The 23,969-nt window shown below is 42.0% G+C and overlaps 1 protein-coding gene across 4 annotated transcripts in view; it reads right to left on the reverse strand.

Moving 5' to 3' along the window:
* Positions 1 to 772: 772 nt before the first annotated feature.
* RASSF8 (Ras association domain family member 8) overlaps positions 773 to 23,969 on the reverse strand; it is a 90,056-nt gene continuing 66,859 nt past the window's right edge. For 3 of the 4 annotated variants that reach the window (XM_075113685.1, XM_075113668.1, XM_075113675.1), the window contains 4 exons: positions 22,974 to 23,169; positions 10,538 to 11,427; positions 7,139 to 7,304; positions 773 to 5,992 (listed from right to left, as the gene is read on the reverse strand). In XM_075113685.1, the coding sequence (XP_074969786.1) occupies positions 5,871 to 5,992; positions 7,139 to 7,304; positions 10,538 to 11,427; positions 22,974 to 23,076 (1,281 nt within the window). In that variant the 5' untranslated portion in view covers positions 23,077 to 23,169 and the 3' untranslated portion in view covers positions 773 to 5,870. The remainder of the gene's footprint in view (positions 5,993 to 7,138; positions 7,305 to 10,537; positions 11,428 to 22,973; positions 23,170 to 23,969) is intronic. The other variant, XM_075113692.1, reaches the window with a different exon arrangement.

Consider the following 23,969-nt stretch of genomic DNA (forward strand, 5'->3'; position numbering starts at 1 on the left):
TTAGCTCATTTCTCCGCACACCTAAGTTGATGAGGCTCCAGTTGGCTTAGTGAAAGCCATTTTTGGGGGGATATTAGTCCAAAGACTGCATTTGGATGGCTTAAATCACAAGTCCCCAGCTGTAGCAAGTTCCCTGCCTTGATTAACGCAAACTATCTCAAGCCATCTTCACCGGCCCTCCAGTCTTCAGCACAAGGACTAAACCTCAACTGGGTCTTCGGTTCCTTGTTTAAAGCTTAATTTCCTCCTGCTCCCTGAAGCATCTGTGCACCTTGTATGTGTTGCGTGGAGATTCCATACATGCAGTTCCTCTCCCTGATCACTTCCAAACAAACCCCTGCCTCTGCATTAAGTTACACGTCCCCTGAGTTGCTGCCCAGTTCTGATTTTCAGGATTAATATTAATCTTAGTAACAGTTCCTCAGCTGAAAACAAGCTACCCCATTCCCTTACGGTTCCTGGGCTGTATCCAATTAAAACGCAGCATGTGCACACTTCGCAGTAGAGGACCTCTCTTTTCTTCCACAGAGTCCCCACACCAACCAACTGTATGTCCCACACCTCCAAGTAAACTGTCATTTAGGAGTGTCCATTGTGTCCTAATGCTCGACACAGGGCCACTTCTGGAAGCGTTTGAGCTCTAGGCACACCGAGCATTACCTTGGCCTGCTTTCAGGCTCGGTGTTCTTCAACACAGAGCCCCAGTAGCTGTATCACGAGATGTACGCGAGATGTACACTGCAATTCCAGCAAACCATGAACTGTAAAGACCCAAAGTTTCAGAGGGGAATTTATTGTATGGGAGCATATCCAATATCTTTTGTCAACCATTCATGAGAATAATAAAAAATAGAAGCTTTTTAAATGACAAAAAATATAGTTACATATAATACAGATTTTCATCTTGCATTGAAGCAGAGCAGTGATAGAATGCTCACTTGTGTTTTCACAGTTAGTTTGTGTTGCTTCTCTAGGTTAAATCATCAGCAACTCAAATCTTCCAGTCAGAACCCCTCGTTAGTAGTTTCACAGGGTGATCGTGAGGGTGAATGTTCTCAGCATTTTGATACCCTTTACAAATAGAGCAGGCACTCTTGATCCATCTCAGAACTACTCAAATTTTCAGAGGTACCAGCTATGCTTGAAACAAGGCATCCTTGCTGCAACTGAAAGATTTTTGTATCAAAACATGCTTTTAGGCCCAATTCAGAAACACATCTATGGAATACTCAAGAATGTGCTTAAATCCCATTTGGTTCAAAGGGCTCCGAGTTGATCTGTTGTGACCAGCTCTGCTTCTTCTGCCCCTCACAAGCACCGCACACACTGGCAGGAAGCACCAACCAGTATCTGGTTGCACGTGTAAGTTGCTTGCAAGACCACAAAGGATTCAAACATTCTTCAGCACTCCGTTTAGTTGTGACCAAAACGCGTTCACTGCATACATACATTTATTTATATATTACACACATCCCTAACCCCTCCCCACAATATTATTGCAATAATTCTTTGCTGGTATAACAGTTTACATACCAAGTTTCACTTAATTAGTTTTCTATAAACATAGGAAAGAAACAAGCATCTGAAGAGAGCTAGAACAGCTTTCAATCAGTCACTATATTGGCATTGAAAGCTTTATTTTGAAAACTTTAAGCAGCAATACTGAATAAATAGACAGAATGATTGTTTTGTCATCTCCATACAACTGATGGCCTTCATCCAAAACATTAAAATACTGTAGCAAATAGAATAAACATGCATGTTTCAATGTTCTTAAAAAAAAAAGGTGTAATACAAAAGTAACACTTTGACACTTATTTTAATACAGTACAGACCATTAGAGACTATTTTCTGGAAAAAAATAGCTGAATACAGTTTTGTTATTTACATGGATAATTAAGGCCCAATTTACTCAAGTTAATGCACATCAGGAATTTATATGCTTCAAGATAACTCACTAAAAATTACATGATCAGGTATTTTGCTCGTACTCATATGATCACAGTTCACTAAAATAATGCAATACTCTTCACGCTAAAAACAAGGCAATTATTGCCCCAAGAGGAGATTTTTATTTCACTAAAGGATCTTTCCCCTCTTACCTCACCACGAAAGCATGTTTGCATATTGCTAATGCTAGCTGTAGCTGTCATCTTCCAGAACTTCCTTCCAACTTGCTAGGGTTTAAGAAAGCACGTAATCTCAAAGCTAACATACCGTTTCCAGAAGCAATTCAGGCACTTGGGAACCTAAGTCCCACTGAAAGATAACGGGAGGCAGGTTCCTGGCTGACTTTTCAGAGTGGGACTTGGGATTCTCCGTTCCTCGGGCATTCAGAATGTTTGCCTTAACCTTAACCTACTGGCTTCTCAAACGGTCAACCCGCCCTGCCCTTTTTCCCTAACAACATAGCATCACTGGCAAAAATAAACTGTATCCTCATGGATGAGAAAGGGAACACAGTTAATTTCCATTAGTAATAAATTACAGGAGTTCTCCGTATAAATTCCCTGTGCACTGGAAAACAGTGCTTGTGTACTCAACTACTTAACGCAGGCAAAAAAACCCATTTTTTATCATGCTGGCCAGTAAATAACATGGCACTTGTTAAAATTAGTAAGTGTAGCTTCCTTTCTGCTAATGCCCCATTAGTAGGTTTGAAACACTTCTGAAAATGAATTTTACTACATTTGTAAAGAAAGATTGAGGTTCTGCAGTTGATCGGAAGCAAAACTCTTAACACCATAATGTGAGGAATTTTTATAACTGTAATACATTGTTCAATTCACATTTAATGCAAGGGCATGCCATTTATTTTGGTTTATTTACAGAGAGGGTGAAAATGCTACAGAACTTTAACCTGGGTGAAACTCAGTAAGCGAGAGGAGTACGGTGGGGGCAGGGGAATTTGTCAGTGTCTCACAAATGACAGGTTTGGATACCAAAGCCTCTCCTTTGCCACAACAGTGGCTGAAGCTGTAAACGTTTTTCAGATCACCTTGACATATGCTAAAGCCCTGACAAGGAGGGTCCGCTCAACAATGATGCAGTGGCCTGAGCCGGCTCCAGGCTGGCCCTTCTGTCAAACAGCTGCTGCAATCAGCAGATGCTATTTTTTACCTTAAATGGCAAATTCCTTCCTTGATTCTATTGCAAAGCCACACCTCAAGCCCTCCAAAGCTGCTCTTCCCCTTCCTTTTAATCCTTTTCCTCCTCCCTCCATCTTAAAGAATAACCTGGCAGAGAAAGAAAGCAGTTTTTATGAAGCAAGAGCCCAATTCAGCTCAAACTGACATCTGTGGGAGATGGACCAGTCAAAGTATGATAAAAACACTAACTGGGTAACTATGCTGATCTGCCTTAAAAATACTTCCCCTCAGTACAAGACTGAAATTGCAACAGGCTTTTCCTTGTGTTTCCCACCCACCCCCATGCAGCATAATTTGGGCCAGACTTTGCAAGGTGCTGAGTGCCTCAGTTCTCTAACATCAAGAGGTGCTGAAGATGCAAGATATCCACTGAAGAGGGTCATTTTATTTCTGTAAATTGAACCCAGAATGTAAGGCATATATGCTCAAGTACCTTGGACAGATATTGTCCCCAAACTATGTATATTTTACACTTTTACACTTTTTTTAATATATATACACACATACTTTTTTTTTTTAAATACAAAGTTATGGGCACAGTAAACATGAGCACAGAATTGTGATAAACTAACAGTAAAATCTGTGAGCACTGCTAAGATCCCTCAGGTAGGAACATCTCACTCTCCAGTTTGCTCACAAGGGGGAAAAAAACAAAAAAAAAACCAACCCCAAACTGAAACAAAAAACCCAACAATAACCAAAAAAACCCCAACCTGATAAGTTAAACAATAAAAATACAGAATCCATTTGGAAATGTCCTTTATATATTCACAGCCTTATCTGTTGCTGTTAGTCTAAATACAGCATCATTTTTAGAATATATGATGCCATTAATAAGTTGAAAGGGAAAAATGCGCTAAACACTCAAGAGTCCTTCATCTTCTACTATATCTTATAAAACTTCCATTTGTCAGGAAGCTCCTTTTTCAGAAAAGGAAACTTCAGTTTATCTGCACATCATTAAATCAGCACAAGAGGATGCCAGGAGTTAAGAATTCTTAAGTATTTTTCTATGGCAAAAAGCTTGGAGTTTCCTACCAGTGGTAAAACCCTGACCCTACACCAAAGGCATCAGGAACTCTGTCGTTTTGCCACTGACTGAAGTTCAGGTAACCAGTACTGCAGCGAAAGCACAGTGACCCCTCTCATGCCAAGGGGATCTCAAAGGTGGGGGTGACAGTATGAACTGCTGTTAGAACAGGAAATCCAAATGCAACTAGGTAAGGCCCATCCCTTCTTTAATTCATCCATGAGGCCAGCCTCCTGACGTGCACAGAGCATCCCACTGATGCCAGTCACTTTCTCTACAAACTTGGTGTCAACTTTAGCAATCTCATCTCAAGGCCTGTAACCAACATGCTACTTGGTAGTGTTTCACTTTCGCCATGGAAGCCATTTCGACTAATCCTTGCTTAGCTCTGATTGCATTAGGGTGACGTCAAGGTACGATAATGTTCTCTTTTCACTTTTTTTTTTAAAAAAGTGGCTACCAAATGTGTGAATTTTCTGTTTGTAAGCTTTATATTCTGTAACTGACTTCTTTCAAAGGAAATAAGGTCTACCATTTAACACTGGGGACCTGGCATGAAATCCTGGCCCCACTCAAGACAGGAGAAGCTCTGCTATTGACTTCACGGGACTCTGCCAGGTTTCTTCCCTCCACAAAACTTGAGTGAATTTTGGAAGGCTGGAAGAGAATGCTCATTTGTTTTGTGGTTTGTTTTTTGTTTTTTTTCTCCTCCAACAGCAAGATTTACTGCAAAACAAGAACACTGTAATGGCTAGTGGAAAAAATAAAGTACAAAATCACACACAGTGAAAGCCTCTTACTCTCTTTTGGTAAGATATATGAAGACAACTTCTTACATTGTTCTTTTCTCAAAAGGCATATACAATGTGGCAAAATATTTCAAATATACATTCTATATAATAAAATATCATCTAACTAGTGCATCCTCAATCATATGCTGGAAATATTTTTACCAAGCCAAGGTTCAAATTCCATAAATCTTTTGAACACTAGGTGCTTCATTCAAGGCAGATTCAACAGCAAGTAAATCCCACAAGCTCACTTTTCACACCTTCAAGGGTAGCAATGGATGGAACATGACATATTATGACCCACAATAGAAATTAACAAAGTCAGTGGTGAGAAACCATTTTGATGGTTCAGCACTTCACAGGACTCTGCACTGTGAGTTGTTGTTCTTGATCGGATGGCTGAGGGTTGTACACGCAAATTAAAGTCACCTTGTCAGACTGACATACAGCCATATGTGATTATTCACAAGTTAAAAATAAAAAATATAAAAGGTCAACATTCACACGTCCATTGATTAAAGGGAATAAATTAAACCTCAGGTAAGTTGCATACATGGTTTCCTTCACCCTCAGTCTTTTATTTATGCCTATACACGGAACAATACTTTCCCAAACACTTCTTTAGTAGCAAAAACAAATGAAGGTTTTTGCGCTCTAGCTGTGTTGACAGCAAGTTCGTCCTTGCCGATTACAAATGGAGACAGTTCCTCTGTCTCTTTAGCATCAGTGCACAGGGTATGGCTCCAAGTGGTGTGTTGGAGGAAGAAGAAGAAAAAAATATGGTGGCTTAACCAGAAAAAAAACCCAAAATCTTCTTCCATTCATCATTGGCAGAATAAAATAAAAGTGTATCTTGTCCAGGGTACCTTGCTAGGTCCTCTCCAGAAGAGGAATGTACTGTCATACATAAATGCCCTCTGGGTTGAAACCAGACGACAGGGGATTCTGTAGAATCCGAAGGTTACTGGGGAGTTGTCTCGATGAGCCAGGGCGCTTCAGTGACCCAGACTGAAATGTTGGCTCTGCACAAGAAAAAGGGCAGTTAGAAAAGTCATCATCACAAGTGATGCCTGTAGAACACCTCTCTTCTTCCTGCTTAGTGCAGCGCGTGCTTAGTGCAGTATAGAAAAGCTAACACCATGTACAACAAAAAATTCAAATGCCTGACGAGGAAGCGGTGTGATATGAGGTGCACACCTCCTACTCATTTCAAAGCAGAAAGATGCACCTACTCAATATAATTACCCTCCCACAAGGAACATGCACACGGATACACGCAATACATTGATACAGTAATATGCAGAAAGAGCTTGTACCTAAAGGTAACTCAAAGCTTCAGCTTCCTGCCCACTTCAGAGAAGCTTCATACAAATGCTGACATTTAAGGCCCGGTTGTCTTTTCCTCTTGCTCCACCTCCCTACCCTCCCGATGCCTTTTGGTTAGGAAGTTTTCTGAGAGGAGGGACAGAACCAGCTATGGAGAATGCTGAGAGAAGCAGGCCCCTTGCAAGCAGAGCGCTGGGCAAAGCGCAGCACAGCAGAGGCTGAACCACAGCAAAGGAGTTTCTGCTTGTGCCAGTTGTGACACACGTTCTAAGTGCTCCCATGGAAATTCTGTGCTCTCTAGGAAATTCTGAATTCAGATGCGGGCACTGCAGAATGCACTGATCTCACTAGGGGCAAAGCCGATTTGCACATGCTGCAACAGCCATCTGTGCAGGACTTCTGGATGGCTGGCAGCCCAGCTGGATTAGCTCCTATTCCCGTGCGGCTGCTGTCTGGGATTTCTAGAGATCCAGACACATTCCTTTTCCTACTTTGACAACACATCCCCCCAGAAGAGGAAGAACCCAGATGAACAGCAATGTCAGACATGCAATCATGCTGCGTGCCAGCTTACATGCCTGCAGCCATGGTGGTCACTGGAAAGCTACTGATCTAATGGGTTACTGGATGGGACAAACGTGTGTCCAGGCACAGTGGTAGAGACGTTATCTACATACCACACTTTTTTTATAGCTTGCTAAACCCTTGGAATGAAAAGAAATATTTGACACTGCTTTCTTAATATTTTGCTAACTTCTTCGCTAACAGAGCATTCACTTGATGTACGAGCACTTGTGTTAACACAGCAGATAAACGCATTGCCACCCCCTTCTCCCACCCACCAAGAGCACTGAGGGCTGCACCTCTCTCAAGCTCCACATGCGGGGCCTCCACCTCAACGGGGTCCGCTGGCAGCACCGTGACCTTTGTTCCCGTTTGCTGGATGAACTGTTGGAGATTGACCTGTCGTAGCTCCTTTGTCAGTTGCTCCAGTTCTTGTTCCCTGTCCTGCCAGGAAAGATAAGACATCTGCTGAGCAGCAGCGAGCATAAAGCAGCATTTCAAACTCTATTTGCAACTGGGCAACAAACACTTCTTTTGATGAGAAAGCCTCTGATTTCTAAATTCAAATGTAAGTGGAAGAGTTGAAAGTTTTACTCTTGTAATTTAGAAAGCAAATCAACACTCGTTATTACTTATTAGAGGCTACTACTGGTCTGTTTGTATTGCTTCTTGGATGACTAGCAGGTGTTTCTCATACCACCTGAGACAAATTTTGGCACAACAAATGTGAGCAAATAAAGGTAATAGTGAGCACACTGGAAAAAACACATCAGCTGAGCATCAGCCTGGCACCAAATCTTAGCTCGGCCAAAAGTGCCCGGCATGACTTGGACAGGTCACTTAGTTCTTTTGTTCCTAAAAGGAGAGTAATTCCCTTCTCATTCTTGTGTTTTCTATTTAGAGTAGAAATTTTTATGGTCAGAACTCTCTCTCTGCAAGCGTACTGTGTTTTGTACAATGAGGCTAAATCCTGGCTGGTTCACCCACAAGCACAGATGATGATCGTTTAGGGTCTTCCCCAGTGCTCTGTAATTCTAGCATGATATACAAAACCTACAACTTTGATAGATTATGACAGTCTTAGACTACAGTTATTCCCCCTGCCCCCCCACCCTGATTCAGCGTCATTAGCAGACAGCTGCACATGTTACTCTTCCACAGCCAGCCTGGGCTTCACCTATTTGGCCGCAGAGTGGACGGGCAGCTACCCAGATGCCAGGCAGCACCTTTGTGGGCATTTCCATGCAGTGCATACTGCTCCATCTTCATTCTGGCAAGAGAGGGAGGTTGGGTCAACCTTCTTTTCCCTAATTGTCTTGTGTAAGCAGGATTATACATGAACTCACACAAGGATTGGGGGAGAATAGTTTTGTTCTAGGAACAGTCCCCGACAGGACAGCCCTCATTCATTCTGAACTTGCAGTAAGGTCACAGCTGAGGCCGAATTCAACAGTTAGTAGGAAAACCAACACAACTGATCTGGTGTCTAAATTAGGACCTTTTAAATGCCGATTGCTTTGTCATTGATGTGTGTGTTTGACCTGTTCCGTCAATATGTATCATGTGGTTGGTCTCAGCCTCCCGTGCTAGACCTGGGTTTCCATTCCTGGGCTACAAGCTTTCAGAGAAACCAGACTGAGAAATGGAAACCAGGCTGCCTCCAAATTTTAACCCAATTCTACAGAAAAATTCTTCAATTTATTTCATGCCTATTAGACTCTGCAACTGGGCACTTGGGACACAGGAAATTCTCAACTGTCTTTACTTACAATGTTAACTCTACAGCTCCATGTTTTATGAGATTGTAACAGTTACCACTGAAGGTAATTAAGTTTTTTTTAAAAAACCTGATTCATGAAAATATCACCCCAAATCCTACAGGTTTAGAGTCTTAAATTTAGTATCTAATTGTGAAACTTCAGTGACATCTTTTGCCTGAAGAAGGGTGGGATTTGGGGTTTTGTTTTGTGGTTTGTGGTGGTGTTGTTTTTTTTTTTTAATTGAAAAATCTTTCTCTAGAAACAGGGAGAGCAGAGTGCTCCATCTGATTAACTGAATGTAGCCTCATATTCTTGGAAAGTGATGTTATTGAGGTGGCTAGACAGAAGGAATGAAAGATAAGAGGTAGGATAAATTACTAGAAATTTCCCACATGCTACTAAAAAAATGCCACCTTCCTGTTCTTACCACTTGAAATCTAGTGAATTGAAATTTTCTTTCCTTCCTTACTGAAATGCCTATAAAAATACCCATGCTCAACTTTCCTAGGTTCACATCAGTGGTTCTATGACTATTTAACTTTTAGCATGCAAGAAAATATTTCTTTATTTCCTCCCTGTAAAACTTTATAATACAGAGCTGAGTTTATTTTCTCCTGGACTTCCAGATGAGCATACCTTTAGGCTTAGAACAATTAAGCACATTAAAATCCCAGGAGCCACAATCTTCCCTTCACCTAATCCAGTCGGCAGCTGGATTTCCATTTTTACTTATTCTTTCATGCTTTATCAAGTTCCAAGTGATATCATTAACTTTAGCAAGGAACCAGAGACTGGATTCTCTTTTGACGCATGTGCCACAAATACCTAGAGAAATAAATACTGTTGAGAGAATAAAAACCTGAACACCAGCAAGTCAGAGAGGAAAAGGGAGATGCCATTCTTTAAAACAAAAGGTCCGTAAGCTAACAATTTTTTTAGCTCTACATCATCTATCCAGTTGCTGCTTTTTGGACTGTTCTTTTTAATTCCTCTATTTTGGCGGCAGACAAACTCAGCAAGAATCAGAAGTTTAGCCTCAGAAAAGGCTGTGATGGTGCAAATTTCTGTGAAATTTAACAACATGAAGCCCTGAGCTGCCAAGATCTAGGACCTCTAGAAATTCTCAAATATCTAACCTCAAATCAACAAGGGTTTGAAGACTAACACTTTTAAAGGTGTTAGGCCAAGCGCACTATGGTCCTGATTAGCCCCCACCAGTGCAACAATCCCCTGCTAGCCCTAAATGTGCTACTGTTCACGCAGGAGATATTATTTGCCTGAGGTGTAAGAGAGCCCAGACCCACTAGCACAGCAGCACCTCGCTGGAGCTAGCGAACACCCCCTCTCAGCAGGGCGAGGTGGCTGGATGCGTTGCCATGGGTGCAGCCACACTGCCCTCAGCTCGTTTGGCTGATACTAGCTTGGTGTTTCTCTGTCATGGACCACTGCACAGTGAAGACACACTTCAAGTGATTTCTCAGAGGTCACCAGGCACTCAGGGAATGGTAGCAAACCAAAGCTGTAACCGATGGGAAAGAAACTGAGCCAGCAGGTAAATAAATGAAAGGTGATGTGGCACTCGGCGCTAACCCTGCAGGCCACGCAGGCCTTCTGAACGGCCAGGAATGCATCCACCAACACATCTGCTGGTTTATCTCGACAACGAACTAACTACTGTTTTCTTTCTTTTCTATGAATAAAATACACACAGGTAAAGTGAAAATTGTCTGCTCTCAAAAAAACCCCAAAAATCTGAAATGCAGTTTGAAAATAAAAACAACACTTTCTTCCTTTTACCCAAATTCACTGCGGAAACTTTCTTGTGTTTTCTTTTACAGGCTCCAAATCCGTGAAGAGGAATTTGTTACACTCAGCTCTTTGGCTTTTCTTTGCTATGGATAAAAAGGACATTCTTACCTGTAACCGTTTGGTCGCTTGGCCCAAAGACCTTTCTACAGCTTTAATGCCGTTTTCCAATCTCAGACTCTGCTGGCCCTGAATATCGATTTCACCCTTCACCTTCTCGATCTTTTCCTTCACCTCTTCTTCATTCACTTGGGACTCCTGAACTTCCCGCTGCAACTTCTCCGCTTCAAGGCCACTTTCCATGTTGTGGATCTGAGACATGTAGTCCTTCAGCTTGCTCTCACACTCCAAGATCCTCTGCCTCATCTCCTGCAGTTGCTCCTTCAGCTGTTTTTCGTTCTCCTGTTCAATCTGCAGCTCATTTTCCCAGAACTCTTCCTCTTCAATCTCCACTTCATTCCTTTTGATCTTCTGCTCCAGCTTGAGGATTTCTTCTTCCAGGCTGGAGTTATACTTTTGTTCCCAGTAGCGGATCTCGGCTTCGTTGGACTCCAGCTGCTTCTCAATGCACTGAAGTTTCTCCGTCTGGAGGTGGATCAATTTCTTCAACTCATCCGCTGTTGTTTTACAGTTGTTGAGCACCTTTTGCTTGAACTCGGATTCTTTGCTTTTCCCAAAGATGTCCATCAACCCTTTGGCCCCGCCGGTGAAGGTGAGGGATTTCCTTTTCGGCTCCCTCCTCTTCATGGATTTGTCGCTGGGAGGCCTCAGCTTGGCCAGAGGAGGCAAGCTTTGCCGGTACAGAGTCCTCTCCGGGATGCGAGCCACGCTGTCCGAAGTCGGCCGCTCGCTCAGGGAAGGCCCGGTGCGGCGCAGGATCAGCTGCACGTCGCTCGCGTACTGACCCCACTTGTTCAGCGAGACGATGGGGTTCTCGTGCGGCGCCAGGTGCCTCTCCGTGTCCCGCCATTTCTCGATCAGCGTGTACCTCCCGGTGCGACCTGCAAGGCAAGGCAAGCACAGCCGTCAGCCGGGCGGCCCGCCAGGGGGCGCTGCCGGACAGACACAGCGCCGGGAGGGGCCGCGGGGCCCTGCAGGCGCGGGGCCCTGGGGCCGCCCCCGGGCTCGCCCGGGAAGGGGGGGTGCGCTTGTGCAAGGCTGGGGGTGCAGGGGCTGCTGCCAGGAGAGGAGCGCTGCCCGCGGAGTCACCTCAGAGGTGTTCGTGCGTGGGAACAGCGCCCTCCCACCGACCGGGGCTGCCGCCCACTGTGCCGAGCGCAATTTTGTCTGAGAGTAAATGCTCCTTCATTTACTGAGCCCAGCACAGCGTCCACGCATTACTTATTTCACCTGTGAATTATCGGATGAAAATCCTCTCCACAGAGAACAGTACCTGAACAAGCGAGTACTGATTTACATTGCACACTTAAGTGAAACTGCACAACTCCGGGGCTCCCTTCAGATTTCAAGTCACTCAAATTGAAGCAAGTGACCTAATGATGCTGATATCTAGCAAATACATACGTCAAACATACACCTCTAGAGGAAGAAAACAAGAACAGAATGAGTTCCACATCTTTCATACAGCCACACAACTGCATACATACTTTCATACATACACACAACTGCTAATGACAGACTGAGCCTTAGCTGACCACCTCGTGCCCCCCCCAGTTAGTTCAGATGCTGGGTAAAGCTGCCTCGGGGTCACAGCAGCGTTTTGCCAGCTCACGCAGCCAAAAAAAAAAAGATGGACGAGGGCAGCAAAAGGCTCCCTGAATTGTGAACGAGCAACCTGGGCTCCCTGCACCGCCTCCTCACCTGTAACAGCAGCTCACAAGTTCCCCCGCCCCGCGGTACACAGCCTTCAGGAAGAAGCTCAAATCCTTTAATTACTGTTGTGATGTTTTCTGACCTCTATATTGACAGCTAGCTGTACAGCGAATACAGTATGGTTTACTTTTAGGGTAGGGAGAAGTACAACTTATGCCTATGACTTCTTTTGCGCTGCTACCAAACAGGCTTAAATTCAGCTTAGCAGTCTTTTTCCTCTGAGATCTCTTACTTTGTATGCTTTGAATGCTACAAAAATACAGCATTTGATGTTTTCCACAATTTTTATTTTTTTCTAAATACTCCTGACTAGTAAGAGATACAGCATTCTCCAACTGCAGAAGTTTCCCTTATCATGAAAGTGACTTCACTTAAAAGACACAACACTGTTTATAAAAAGATGTGAAAGATCAACTGCTTTTAAAGCCTGTGGTCCTGATGAATTTCCAAACAGCTCCACAATTGCCATTAACCTTAAAAACATCATTAGTTATTTTAATGCATTACATATATCAACTTCCATGATAGATCATCATCCAAATGACAATTTATTTCAGCACATAAATACCTAAAATACCTGTCATATATGCAACTATGGAGTGGGGGAGTTGGAATGAACATAGTTATTAGTGGTAACCCATTTGATCCATTTTGTTTCCTTATGCCACCCACCCAACGGCTGCACTTTTCCCAAATACCCTAATCTCAGGCTGGTGATCTGCCTCTGGCCTCCAACCACAGCACTTGCACAGACTCCCCACCTCAAATTTGTAGGAGACAAGCTCCACTGTGGTGATTAACACACTATGCAGCCCCCTAAAATCTGATACCATCACACCAGCCTTATAAAGAGCTCCCCAGGATACAGCCACTGTGTTGGAAATGGTTCCTTTGATCTCACTTTCTCACAATTAGCTCATGACGCAAAGGAACAACCACCAAAAAACCCAGCTGCACAGGCGCCACCTAGAAAGCTGGCTGCTTTGTCTCATGGGTCATACTAGTGGTAGTTAGCTGGCCAAAGAAGAGACCAAAGTCTCCACGTTCACTTCCAAGTTAGGAGCAAGAGCTGAAAGTGTACGTGAAGATTTGACTGATGGAAGTCAGCAAAACAAGGCACACAGCAATGGAACAGCAATCCGCCCTGCCCCGAATGCCTTATAAATAAATGACTTGAGGTAAGCATAGGGAGTGGGGGGAGAAGGAAGGGAAATCTATCAGTGTACCAACATGCTTGGCCAATGCTCTAGAAACAGATTTAAAGTTTATTGTAACAAAGTACTTCAAAAACAAGTTTACTGTGCCAAGATACGGAGTCAGAAATTTTTGCCAACCCACAATATCGTTCATTGATCCATGAAGACTTATAGTTTGTAGTAGGCATCAGCGTTATTATAGGAAAAATAAACCTAGTGCTGTTTGCCATAGCATATTAACAATAACATCCTGGAGAAGAAAAATGAAGTAGAAACATACCACAGAACCCAGGACAAAGGTTGCGTTTTACTGCTCTGTTTTGCTAATCTTAAAACCTTTCAGCTTTCAGCTTGGAATCATGGTAATGCTACTAATGTTCTTGTTGTGTCAGAAACAGCCAAGTTCAAAGAAGTCTTGAAATTGTAAACAAGAGTACGTACCACTAGGGGAGCGATCAGCATGCAATTTCTATTCATTTTGCTATTGAATGCGCTACTTAAAAGAAAAGTAGCGAGGCAAAAAAAGAAAATGGGGGAGGGGAATAAAGCTAACAATCTCGACCAAAAGTTAATTAAGGAATTAAGCGAGGCACTTGCCAAGAACTATTTCCATCTTAGCTTAGGGGTCCAAATCAACACGCTGTCCTAAATAATGAACTCTGCACCCAAGATCCACATAAAAGAAAGTGTTTTTTAGAAGTAATACTTACACAGCTCACCAACCACACCTGGAGCTCAGTACTAGTCTAAAACAAAGCTGTCCTCATCTGAGATCGTTAAGCTAGGTCTACCGTGTTCAGCCTATGTATGATGCAGATCAACAATACCTGGACAACCACAGCTGTGATGTTTGCTTGCATTAGAAGGGATTAATTCACAAATGAAAGGGTGAACGAGTTAATTCAAAACTAATGACAGCATGTTTCAGAACACAGGCATCCTCGTAACAAACTGCTGGTTTTGATGTGCTACCATTGACGGGGAAAGCAGGTTGCCTGGGCTGTTGACAAAGAACAGTTCAACACCTGCATGCTGCCTCTTGTCTTGTATGTTGTCCATAAGCTTTCTGAAACAGAGATTGTTTGTGCTTATACAGCACCTGGCAGAACTCAGTCTTACCTCATTCATGCAAACCTTATCGTTTGGAAATTAGTAACTGTTGGGTTCACATAATGTGCCCCGTATCAGCTATGTACGGCATTCACTAGAACATACTGCGTTTTTCCCAGCTGCGTGTTGACCACATTGAGTCTTATGCAGATTTATGAAGTATTTCCAGGTAGATGAGCAGTTTAGCACTCAATTCAAGGAGCTGCCAAAGCACAGCTTCCCTTATTGTACTGATGCTCACATGGGGTATGTGCCTTGTCAGCGGATCACTTACAACTTCTGAAACCAAACTTTTCTTTAAGAACGTGTATGACTAGAACATATTATACCAGTTGGTTTTCATTTGTTTGGCTTGGTTTTAGTACTTCTATCAAAGACGTACTAATGAAAATGGCAGAGAAAACAATGCAGATGGCCCCAAACAAGCACCAGCAGTGCCGTGTTCTATGGCCCCCCTTCAGAAAACTGCAATTCAGGGGCTAGAGAAAGCAAAGAGCCTCTACGCCCCATTCACTGGCCCGCTACTTCTCATTAATATTCTGTGCTGACCCACTGACCATATAATGGTGCCCCAGACAGACCATAAAATATTACAATCTCAAAACAATCATCAAGAATTTGTATCTGTTTTACAAGACAGCCAATGGCAAGCCATAACAGAAGTAGGTATATATTTACATACATAGAGCACACTGCATCTGCACAAAGGGCCAGTGTGAAGGCTAACAGGTTATGTCTACACCTACGGCTACCTAAGCATGCAAACTTATCACAGCTTCTATTAATACAGGAACATCTTCAAAACAGTCTTTTATTTTATAAGTGAGGAAGAGATCAAAAAAGGAAATATATGGACTTGAGAATGCTGACGTTCCGGTAGCCTGCAACTAGCTGTCACGAGTGGTTTGAACCCGGCCCTAATGCCACCAGTTATCACTTGATCAATGAGACATCACAGAGCTGACTGCAGCCGGTCTCCTGGATCAGCCCCTGCTCTGCCATACAGCCACACAGCAAGCTCTGGAGCGGAGTGTCCATGTCACATGCCCAGCCACTGTAGTCTTAGTTTGGGATTGATGTAATCTGGTAATTTAAACACAGATTCCGTTACAATGAACTGTGATTAAGCTAATGAAATATAGGAACAAGGTAATTGAGGTTGTTTTTTTTTTTTAAGACTCTCAAGAGGCGGACTTTTAAATTATACTCCATGACAGTAGTACGACCCATATACTATTATTCACTTTAAGCTTCTCTATCTGCATTAGAATTTGCAGCTAACACAGTAGACATGAACAACTATTTCTGCTGTTAAAGTCAAAATGAAACTCTGTAGGAAAGTAGCCGTAGCAGTGTTTCTCATGCAACGCTTTTGGCAGGACTGTAACCTGAGAGGTCCTCAATACTGTTTTTCAGGACAGAAATGACTAATCTGTTTCCTCCCTCCCAAAAATGCATCATCCTCTACACGCAAAGCATTTCAGAGACAGGCACTATTTTTTTTTTTTTTTGTATGCAGGTAGCACGATACACCATATACAAACATATCTGTGCCTTATCTTTCCAGTCAGGCCAAAACAGTTTATTTCAAGCAACAAGTTAAGATCCAGCTTTTCATTAATCGTCTCCCATAGCCCTCCCATTAAGCACTCCCTAGAGCAGTGAGTCAGTGCAAGCAGGTGAGTGGATGCCCTGGTCTCACACTCTTTCTGGGAAGGGTGGCTAGGTGAGCAGTCTTAAACATGGAGGTACCTCTCCTTCCCTAGGGAAGGGGCTAGGGTGGGCAAGAGCAGGCCTTTGTCACTAGAGGTTAGGCAGTCCTGCTCCCAGTTTCTCCTCTTTCCCCAAGGCTGGCGGGATGCACTTGGTGTCAGGGGAGTTACTCTCTGGCAGGCAAACTCCTAGCTCCCATTTTTCCCAGGAATCCCACCACCTCTGCTGCTGCACAGCAGCTGTGCAAAAGACCTTCCCTGCCCGGTGCCACTCTGGACAGAATCTGAAAAAAGAAAATGCAACTTCTGTCTTACATGCAAGTTTTAAGACCGCCAGACTACAAAGGAACCTGTACTAGTCTTGCTCTTGAGCTAAATCTGAATTAGCATGCCAAACTCACAACAGTGCATAGTGAGAGTACATATACCATTGCCTGTCTGTGCGCAGGTTTCCATGGACCTAAAGCCAGGTATTCCAACATTTACTCAAGCCAAACCCAGACTGCCCAGAGCTTGGGGGCGGAGGGGAGGCACTGACAAACGTACCCAGTCCCCAGCCCGAATACAGCTTTCTGACCACCTTGGTTTCCCAGAGACAGCCCTCTAGCTCTAGGCAACTGGATGCTGTCTTCCTTAATAAGGCAATATAAAGAAAAATAATATTACATGGATAAAATCTTGTAAGGACTCTTAACATGTGAAACACGTGGGAGAAAATACTCTGCCTTACCAAAGGGGCAACAGCATTAACTCATGGATCTTTAACAGCACTGATAGAAAAGTAATTGCTGGCAATTTTAATAAAGCGAGTATGATTTGAACTCAATATCTTTGAAATATGAAGCTGACATTTCATTCGTTATGTGATACTTAACATCCATAGCAATTTAAAGAAAAATACCATTCTCGCTACCTGAGAACTCATTAGATACCCAAGAAAGATTAAAACAGCCTCAAAAATAGAGGTTACAGTTTGTGTTACACAGATTTCATAACCCATGCCATATTTTGCACACGTGTATGCATACCACAGAAAACAATGAAAATCAGAGGAGGGGTCCAGCCCTAGGAAAACATGCTCACAGAGATATATAGGCTCAAGTCTAATGAGAACAAGGGCAGTCACCTTAAATCACTAGGTCCAGCTGTGCTCGCAATATGATCACGTGGACTGAAGTCTTAGTTTATTACTATTATCCTTTTGCTTAAAAAAGGCATATACAAGAGTTTATCATAATCTGACAAAACAAAGCACTTACAGTCATTCCATCCTTTCAACTGCCTTTTGCTTAAGCACCCCGAGGTACCGCACTTATTTTAGGCCCATTTCCTAAATAGGTAAAACAATGCGGAGGAGCAGTTTGGCCGAGGTCGAACAGCAAGACATGGCAAAGCAGATAAAGCAGCCCAGGTCTCAGCGCACATGCCACTGCTTCGCTAGACATACCACATCATTAAAGGTGGCAACAAATCACCCCACCGAAGCACCATGCCTTTCAGCAAGGTTGCTGTCACTAGATTTCTGAACCATAAAGTTTATATGATCACGCCATGGGATCACCACAGCGTGCAACTTTCTTGTACTTATCCTTCGTAATGTTGCTATTTGAAGCGGCAGAGAATGACATTTTGGGGTCAAAAATAACACAAGTTTTAAGTGATTCTTAGCAGTAAACTACATAATTATTTCAATGTTTAAAAACTTTAGTTTGTACGCAACAAGAATTGTTCCCTTTTCCTAATCCTCTTCAGACTCAGTGCTACGATTCAGTTCAACCTCAGGCTCTTTTCTCTCAGAGTGTCTGACAGCCAGCTCCGGCACTTGCTTTAGCAGAAATTATTTGGAGGAAGGGCCGAACATAAGAAGCGACACCAATTAAGTGGTGTGATTTTTCCACAATCAACTCTGGCCGAGCCTTACAATGCTGTAACGCATGTTTGAAACAGCATGAACATATCTGCGCTTTATTCTCCTAAAGACACCCCATTTATCTTTGAGGAAAAATACTCAACTGCAATAAAAAGATTGACAGCTGCATTTGTTTAATTTTAAAAAGAGACAGCTGTACTTGTTTGGTGGAGTGTTGCTCATATTCTCCTGATATTGTGCTACAGCCAGAGAACCAAAATCCACAGCACCATTTATAGCAAGTCTGCCATTTTAATTATTTGCCACAGAAAATTACGGGGAGGGCAGAAAACAAAAGTCCACTTTGGTAAGAAATGCAAGCTTCACGACTCTAGACTGAAACATTCTCTTTCTAGGAAACAAACAAACATGTCATTCTGAGTACAGAAGATGCACTCTAGTCTCCAGAGGGAAAAGAAATCACAGCAAATGCAGTAGAAATCCTCATAGGGGCTGGAACTGGGAGAAGAACACTTCTGAAGAAACAGGGCGAGTATATTTGCGACTGCGCTATTCATCGCCATATTCCTTAGGAAGATTTTTATTTTTTAGATTTGAATGGAGAACAACCAGTAAAGACCAATTTAAAAAAAAAGCCTTCTGTAGTTAAACTACATTTGCCTAAACCATCAGCTAACGTGATTGGCTCACTTTTTTTAGGATACCATCTGTTTTTCCCATCAGTATTACAATGAGTTTTTGAGAGCAGCCACTACGCTCACACGCACTCTAAGTCCATATAGTACTCTGCAAAACAGACCTCTGACCGGATTCACCAGCTCATCATACATGCAGGTGAAAAGTATCAATAACTCTTTGTTTTTCAGTTGCCCAAATTAAGAAAAGGAATCAAAACGAGAAAGCGACATTTACATGAAGCCATTCTGGCATGGTTTGCACAGAAGAGCTAGCGAAAGCAGAAGAACAGGCAGAATTTGCTGTCAAATATACATCTTTAAAATAGACAATGATGGATGTGATAAAATCTAGCTCGTATCTCCTGACAAAAATATTTTTAAAACAAGACTCATGGTTGTCCATTTAAACTGTGTGCTGTGGTATATTTTTACATCTTGGTGAGGGCTTAGTTTCTCATGACGAAATAATCACTTCTCTTATTTGTATTATAAGGCCAAAGCTTCCTCTTTGTAATTTGCAAGCAGCTTGAGTTTAAAAAACAAGAAACAATGCAGCCCTGGATAAAACTCATAAAAGGTAATATCAAGTGTTCTTCAGAATCCCAGTGGGAGGTGATTTCACTCTCTGGAAGCTTGTAACTGGATAGTTTTATGCCTGTTGAACAGAATTCCAGAGACCCTCCCTTCAGCTAAGGCGTTTCTAATTCCTTCTAAGTTAGAGAAACAAGCAACTACAGCATCCAAAATTACATCCAATTGGTATTATTCTCTCTCGCATTCATTAAAATATATACATGCATTTTAAAAATAGGCTTTGCTGGGATGCCCAAAAGAGACAACTCTTTTTCTGTTTTAAAGAATTATGTTTATTTGAGATTTAATTCAAACCCTTTAACTTCAAGCCAAATGGAAACTAAAAAAAAAAAACTAATTTGTACAGCAACTCAGCATAGAATCAGTTCCTATTCCTCAACAATCAAGAGATGGGCAACAGGGGAAGTAGGTCATAGCACAAGAACAGTAACACAAATGCTACCCATCAGGAGTACAGCCTCAAAGGAAGAGACACATGCAGGCCTTTCCACTGAAAGAGGTAATAGTGGCAGATACCAATTTGTAAGGAATACGTCAAGGAACATCAGCCACAGTACCAGAACTCCACTGCCAAAGGATTAGGCTACACTTTGGGTATGGGACAGAACTTCCTACAAAGGGGCATAAACCCAGCATGACTTGCTACTTTTGTTTGGCTAAAGTAGCCCTAGAACATAACTCCTTGTCTTTGCACCTGGAGAAAAGACCAAAAATAAAAAAATTTCTATCCTGAAGAAAGTTATTACGGAATTTCTATAACAGGAGGGGAGAGCCAGAAAGTACATAGCTGGAAACCTTTTTGTTGCTCTTATCACAGTGGGAGATCAGGAGATGCGGCCCTGCATTTGATCAAGTGGCAGCAAAAGAAAATTCTTGAAATACAAGAAACGCCATTTAAACATAAGGAAAAAACTCTTACTGCGAGGGTGACTGAACACCAGAACAGGTGGCGCAGAGAGGTGGTGGAGTCTCCATACTTGGCCATATTCTGCACATGGTCCTGAGCAACCTGCTCTAGCTCTGCCTGCTTTTGAGCAGTGGAGTTGGACCAGATGATGTTCAGAAGTGCCTTCCAATCACAGCCAATTCTATAATAATTTTGATTTTACTATTTTTTAAATACATTGTAAAGCTTTACTTTTCGTAACTTTAGAATAGAGGCAGCGTCAGTTAATCCATTGTTCAAGAAGCTTCTCATGGATGTCTTAATCCAAGTACCTTTGGCTCGTGCTTTGTTCAGTGGATACGGTGTAAAATAAGTTAATTTGCAGATGTCCCGGACGCTGCACTTCAACACAAATAATATACCTATTGCAGTCAATATTTCAGGCTCAGTGAAGATGACCGTGTTGTCTCTGTGTTGTATTTTTTAAGTCAAGGACTAAGCGATAAACTGTAAGACATGATAAAACAAAAGGAGCATCTCAAAAACTTTGCAGACAGACCAACAGACAGACAAAATAATATTGAGTCCTGCTAAGCTATGCGACTGCTGAAGGAGCCAGACTGCAAAGTGGAAAATGAGATCAGAGCCAACCAAGGAGGCAGCCAACTAAGACTGGCTACTTTCCACCACCAAATGTCAGGTGAGAGCTAGAGGGATACATTTTAATAGATTCCCATTCAAATTTGAGGGACAAATATTCCTGGTATCCTGGTACCTATCGCCAAATCAAAGGAGCAGGCATATGGTTGCTTTTCCGATGAATGGCCTGACAGGGGACTGGGATAGCCCTATCTGCCAAAGACATGCAAGTATAATTTATATGGTGTTTAATATTGTCCTAGCAGCCCCAGTGAGAAATTGGAGCGCAGTTACTCTAGGTGCTTTCTCGAGAGGATATCTGCCTCAGGAAGGCATTTCTAGAGGATTATCTTAATTTGGCTCTAGTTGCAACTACAATTTTTCTCTGCACGGAACCAGAGTCGTGTGGCCCGGATGAACTGGTGATGTGTTACAGAAAAGGAAGTCTGCTGAGTTGACAAAAACTGTGTGCGTTTCCAAGACTGATGGAATCTTTTCAGAGTTCAGGCTAATAACTGAGGATACAGAAAAAACAAAGAGATATTACACAGGAGAACATTAAATTACTGTCTAGAACTGGGAGTTTGAAATTTTTTGTTTTGTGGCGGCGGCAAAGGAAACAGGATGAAAGATATTGAAAGCAAAGCAAAGAACAGAATTCTATTACAACCTGTTTGTTTATTTATTTTTTCTAAATATGTAACACTTCTTAATCATTACTAGGAAACAACCATGCTAGCATAATCATGTCTTTAAAAACCCCTATAGGCAGAAAATGAGATATGGAAGCAAGCAATTAATAAATCAATTAGCATTAAATGAAGAGCTGCAGCTAAGCTAAGTGTGCTTTTACTGCTTGTGTTAACAGTTAACCATTGAATACAAGATTTTAAGAGACATACTGACTTTCTACAATTTTAAAATGAAACTTTAAAAGGTGTTTGATGTGAACAGATAGAGTATACACATGCTAGCATTGTGTTCAATCCCCTTAAGGTATAAAATAAAAAACCACGAGTGTTCTACTCTATCAGATGAGAGTAAATGGAAATAATGTTCAGAAGTACACATTTAAATAAACATACAACACAGAAATTCAGAGAAATTGCCTTCATACTTATAGGTAGAATATTCAGTTGACATTCATGGCCCTAAGTTGTTTTTTATTAGAAAATTATGGTTTTCCAATTGAGTCAGACTGCTAATACAATCTTGCAAAACTGCTGGAATACTGACAAATGCAAAAGCTAGCCCTTAAATTATGAATTTAATTTTAGGTAAGATATAGGTTTTACATTTAAATAGTATGTAAAGCCAGTTACAAAATTTTAGCAAAGAAGATTCAGCATAGGAAGCCCTGAAGGGATGAAGTTGAGGCTTATTGAGGATGCTCTCAATCACTGAGAAAGCTCTGCAAAGACTGAAGGAATGCTCCTTCTTGTAGTGGAGCTTGAAAGATAATTTTTTTTCCTCCACTAAACTGTTCAGAAAATAGCTAACACTAAACAGACTTCAAGTTACCCTTTCATTAGTACTGAGTTATATGGCCTGCAAGAGCAAGAGGAGAACTTGAAGGATTTATTTCACTGATCTACACTACTCCCAGTATAGCTAGGGATACTTACAATGAATGAATGATAATTTCCATGAACATTGTTAGCTTACGAAAGCCACCTAACTATTTTGCACTGCTTTTATATTTCTTTGGTACTCAAAAAAAATTGACACAGTTTAGCACCTTCTTTACTCCAGGCTGTATTTACAATGACAAACAGCAGCATATTATTATTTTAACAATAATTTTGTACTGAATGAAAGTTTATAGATTTCAAAGCATTTCTTTTCTTTCTTTTTAATCTCTCTCTGGCAGGTTAAAAATCAAAGGCTGTAAGTTTACACTGCAAGGTACCCCACTGTGCATTATATGTTCATGTTCCACCAGTATTCAGCGCAACCCCATCTCCCCTCAGATCAGCTTCATAAAAAAAGCTTCACCCCAGTTCCCAGACACCCAGCTGACAGTTACTTACCAATAGCCTGAGCAAGGGCTATTACAACTTCCTGGCATGTTGTGACTTCGGTGACCCCACACACAATTCTCTGGACTCCATCCACCCATACTTTGAGCTCCATGGTTCACCAGATCATCCAAGAGCCATGAATGCAAATCAGTCAAGTCATACTTGCAGCTATACCAGAGATAACGCAGCAGACTTCTCTCGGCAGCTAGAAGAGAAAAAAATCCTGGTGTTTACATTGAGGCAAGAAATTCACCTTAATATCTATTGGGTAGAAGAGGCAATGCAGCCTCCTTTCTTTAAAAACAGTAACAGGAATTAAACATCCCTTGCTTTAGCCACGTCTACCCATCCTGTAGACATATCATTAGTTTCATTACAGTTTACTTCCTAAAATATTCAAAGTTATTACAAAAAAAGCACCAAAAGAAATAGCATTAAACAACCAGCTCTGGAGTAAACTCTTAATAGGTAACTGACAACAGTAACAGGTGCCCCTCTTCCTTTATATACTGCCTGGATGCATCAAGGGACTGGTTATAGATATTTTTCAGTGTTCAATAATTCTGAGCAGGTAGCGGCGCAGCAACACAAGGGGGAAACATTTTTAATTCAGCCACCCGTGAGAGTCCAACCTTGCAGCTGAAGGCTCCTGATCCCAACAAACCTGTGCATTTAGCATCAGCACTGGAAAACCCAAAACAGAAAGCAAGCAGACAGACTGCTTCTTTCTTTTTCCAAAACAAGGAAAAGCATCCAGGAAAGTATCATAGAGGTGGTTAACCCCTGCCAACATTGTGCTGGTTCTGTAAAGAAACAGACTTTGGCTAAAGTGTTATCCTGGGTTTTTCCACAGGCACTGCGGTGATTACTAAACCAAAAAGCAAGCCGTACCATCTAGTCTAGCCAGTTCTCACTTTTAAGCATGGTTCTACTGCCTTCACTGAAATAATGCCAAAGTCATACCAGACAGTAGGACGTACTAGCTCCCAATTTCATTTTAAAAAA

Source organism: Phalacrocorax aristotelis, chromosome 1 (assembly GCF_949628215.1).
Source record: "Phalacrocorax aristotelis chromosome 1, bGulAri2.1, whole genome shotgun sequence".
Taxonomy (NCBI): domain Eukaryota; kingdom Metazoa; phylum Chordata; class Aves; order Suliformes; family Phalacrocoracidae; genus Phalacrocorax; species Phalacrocorax aristotelis.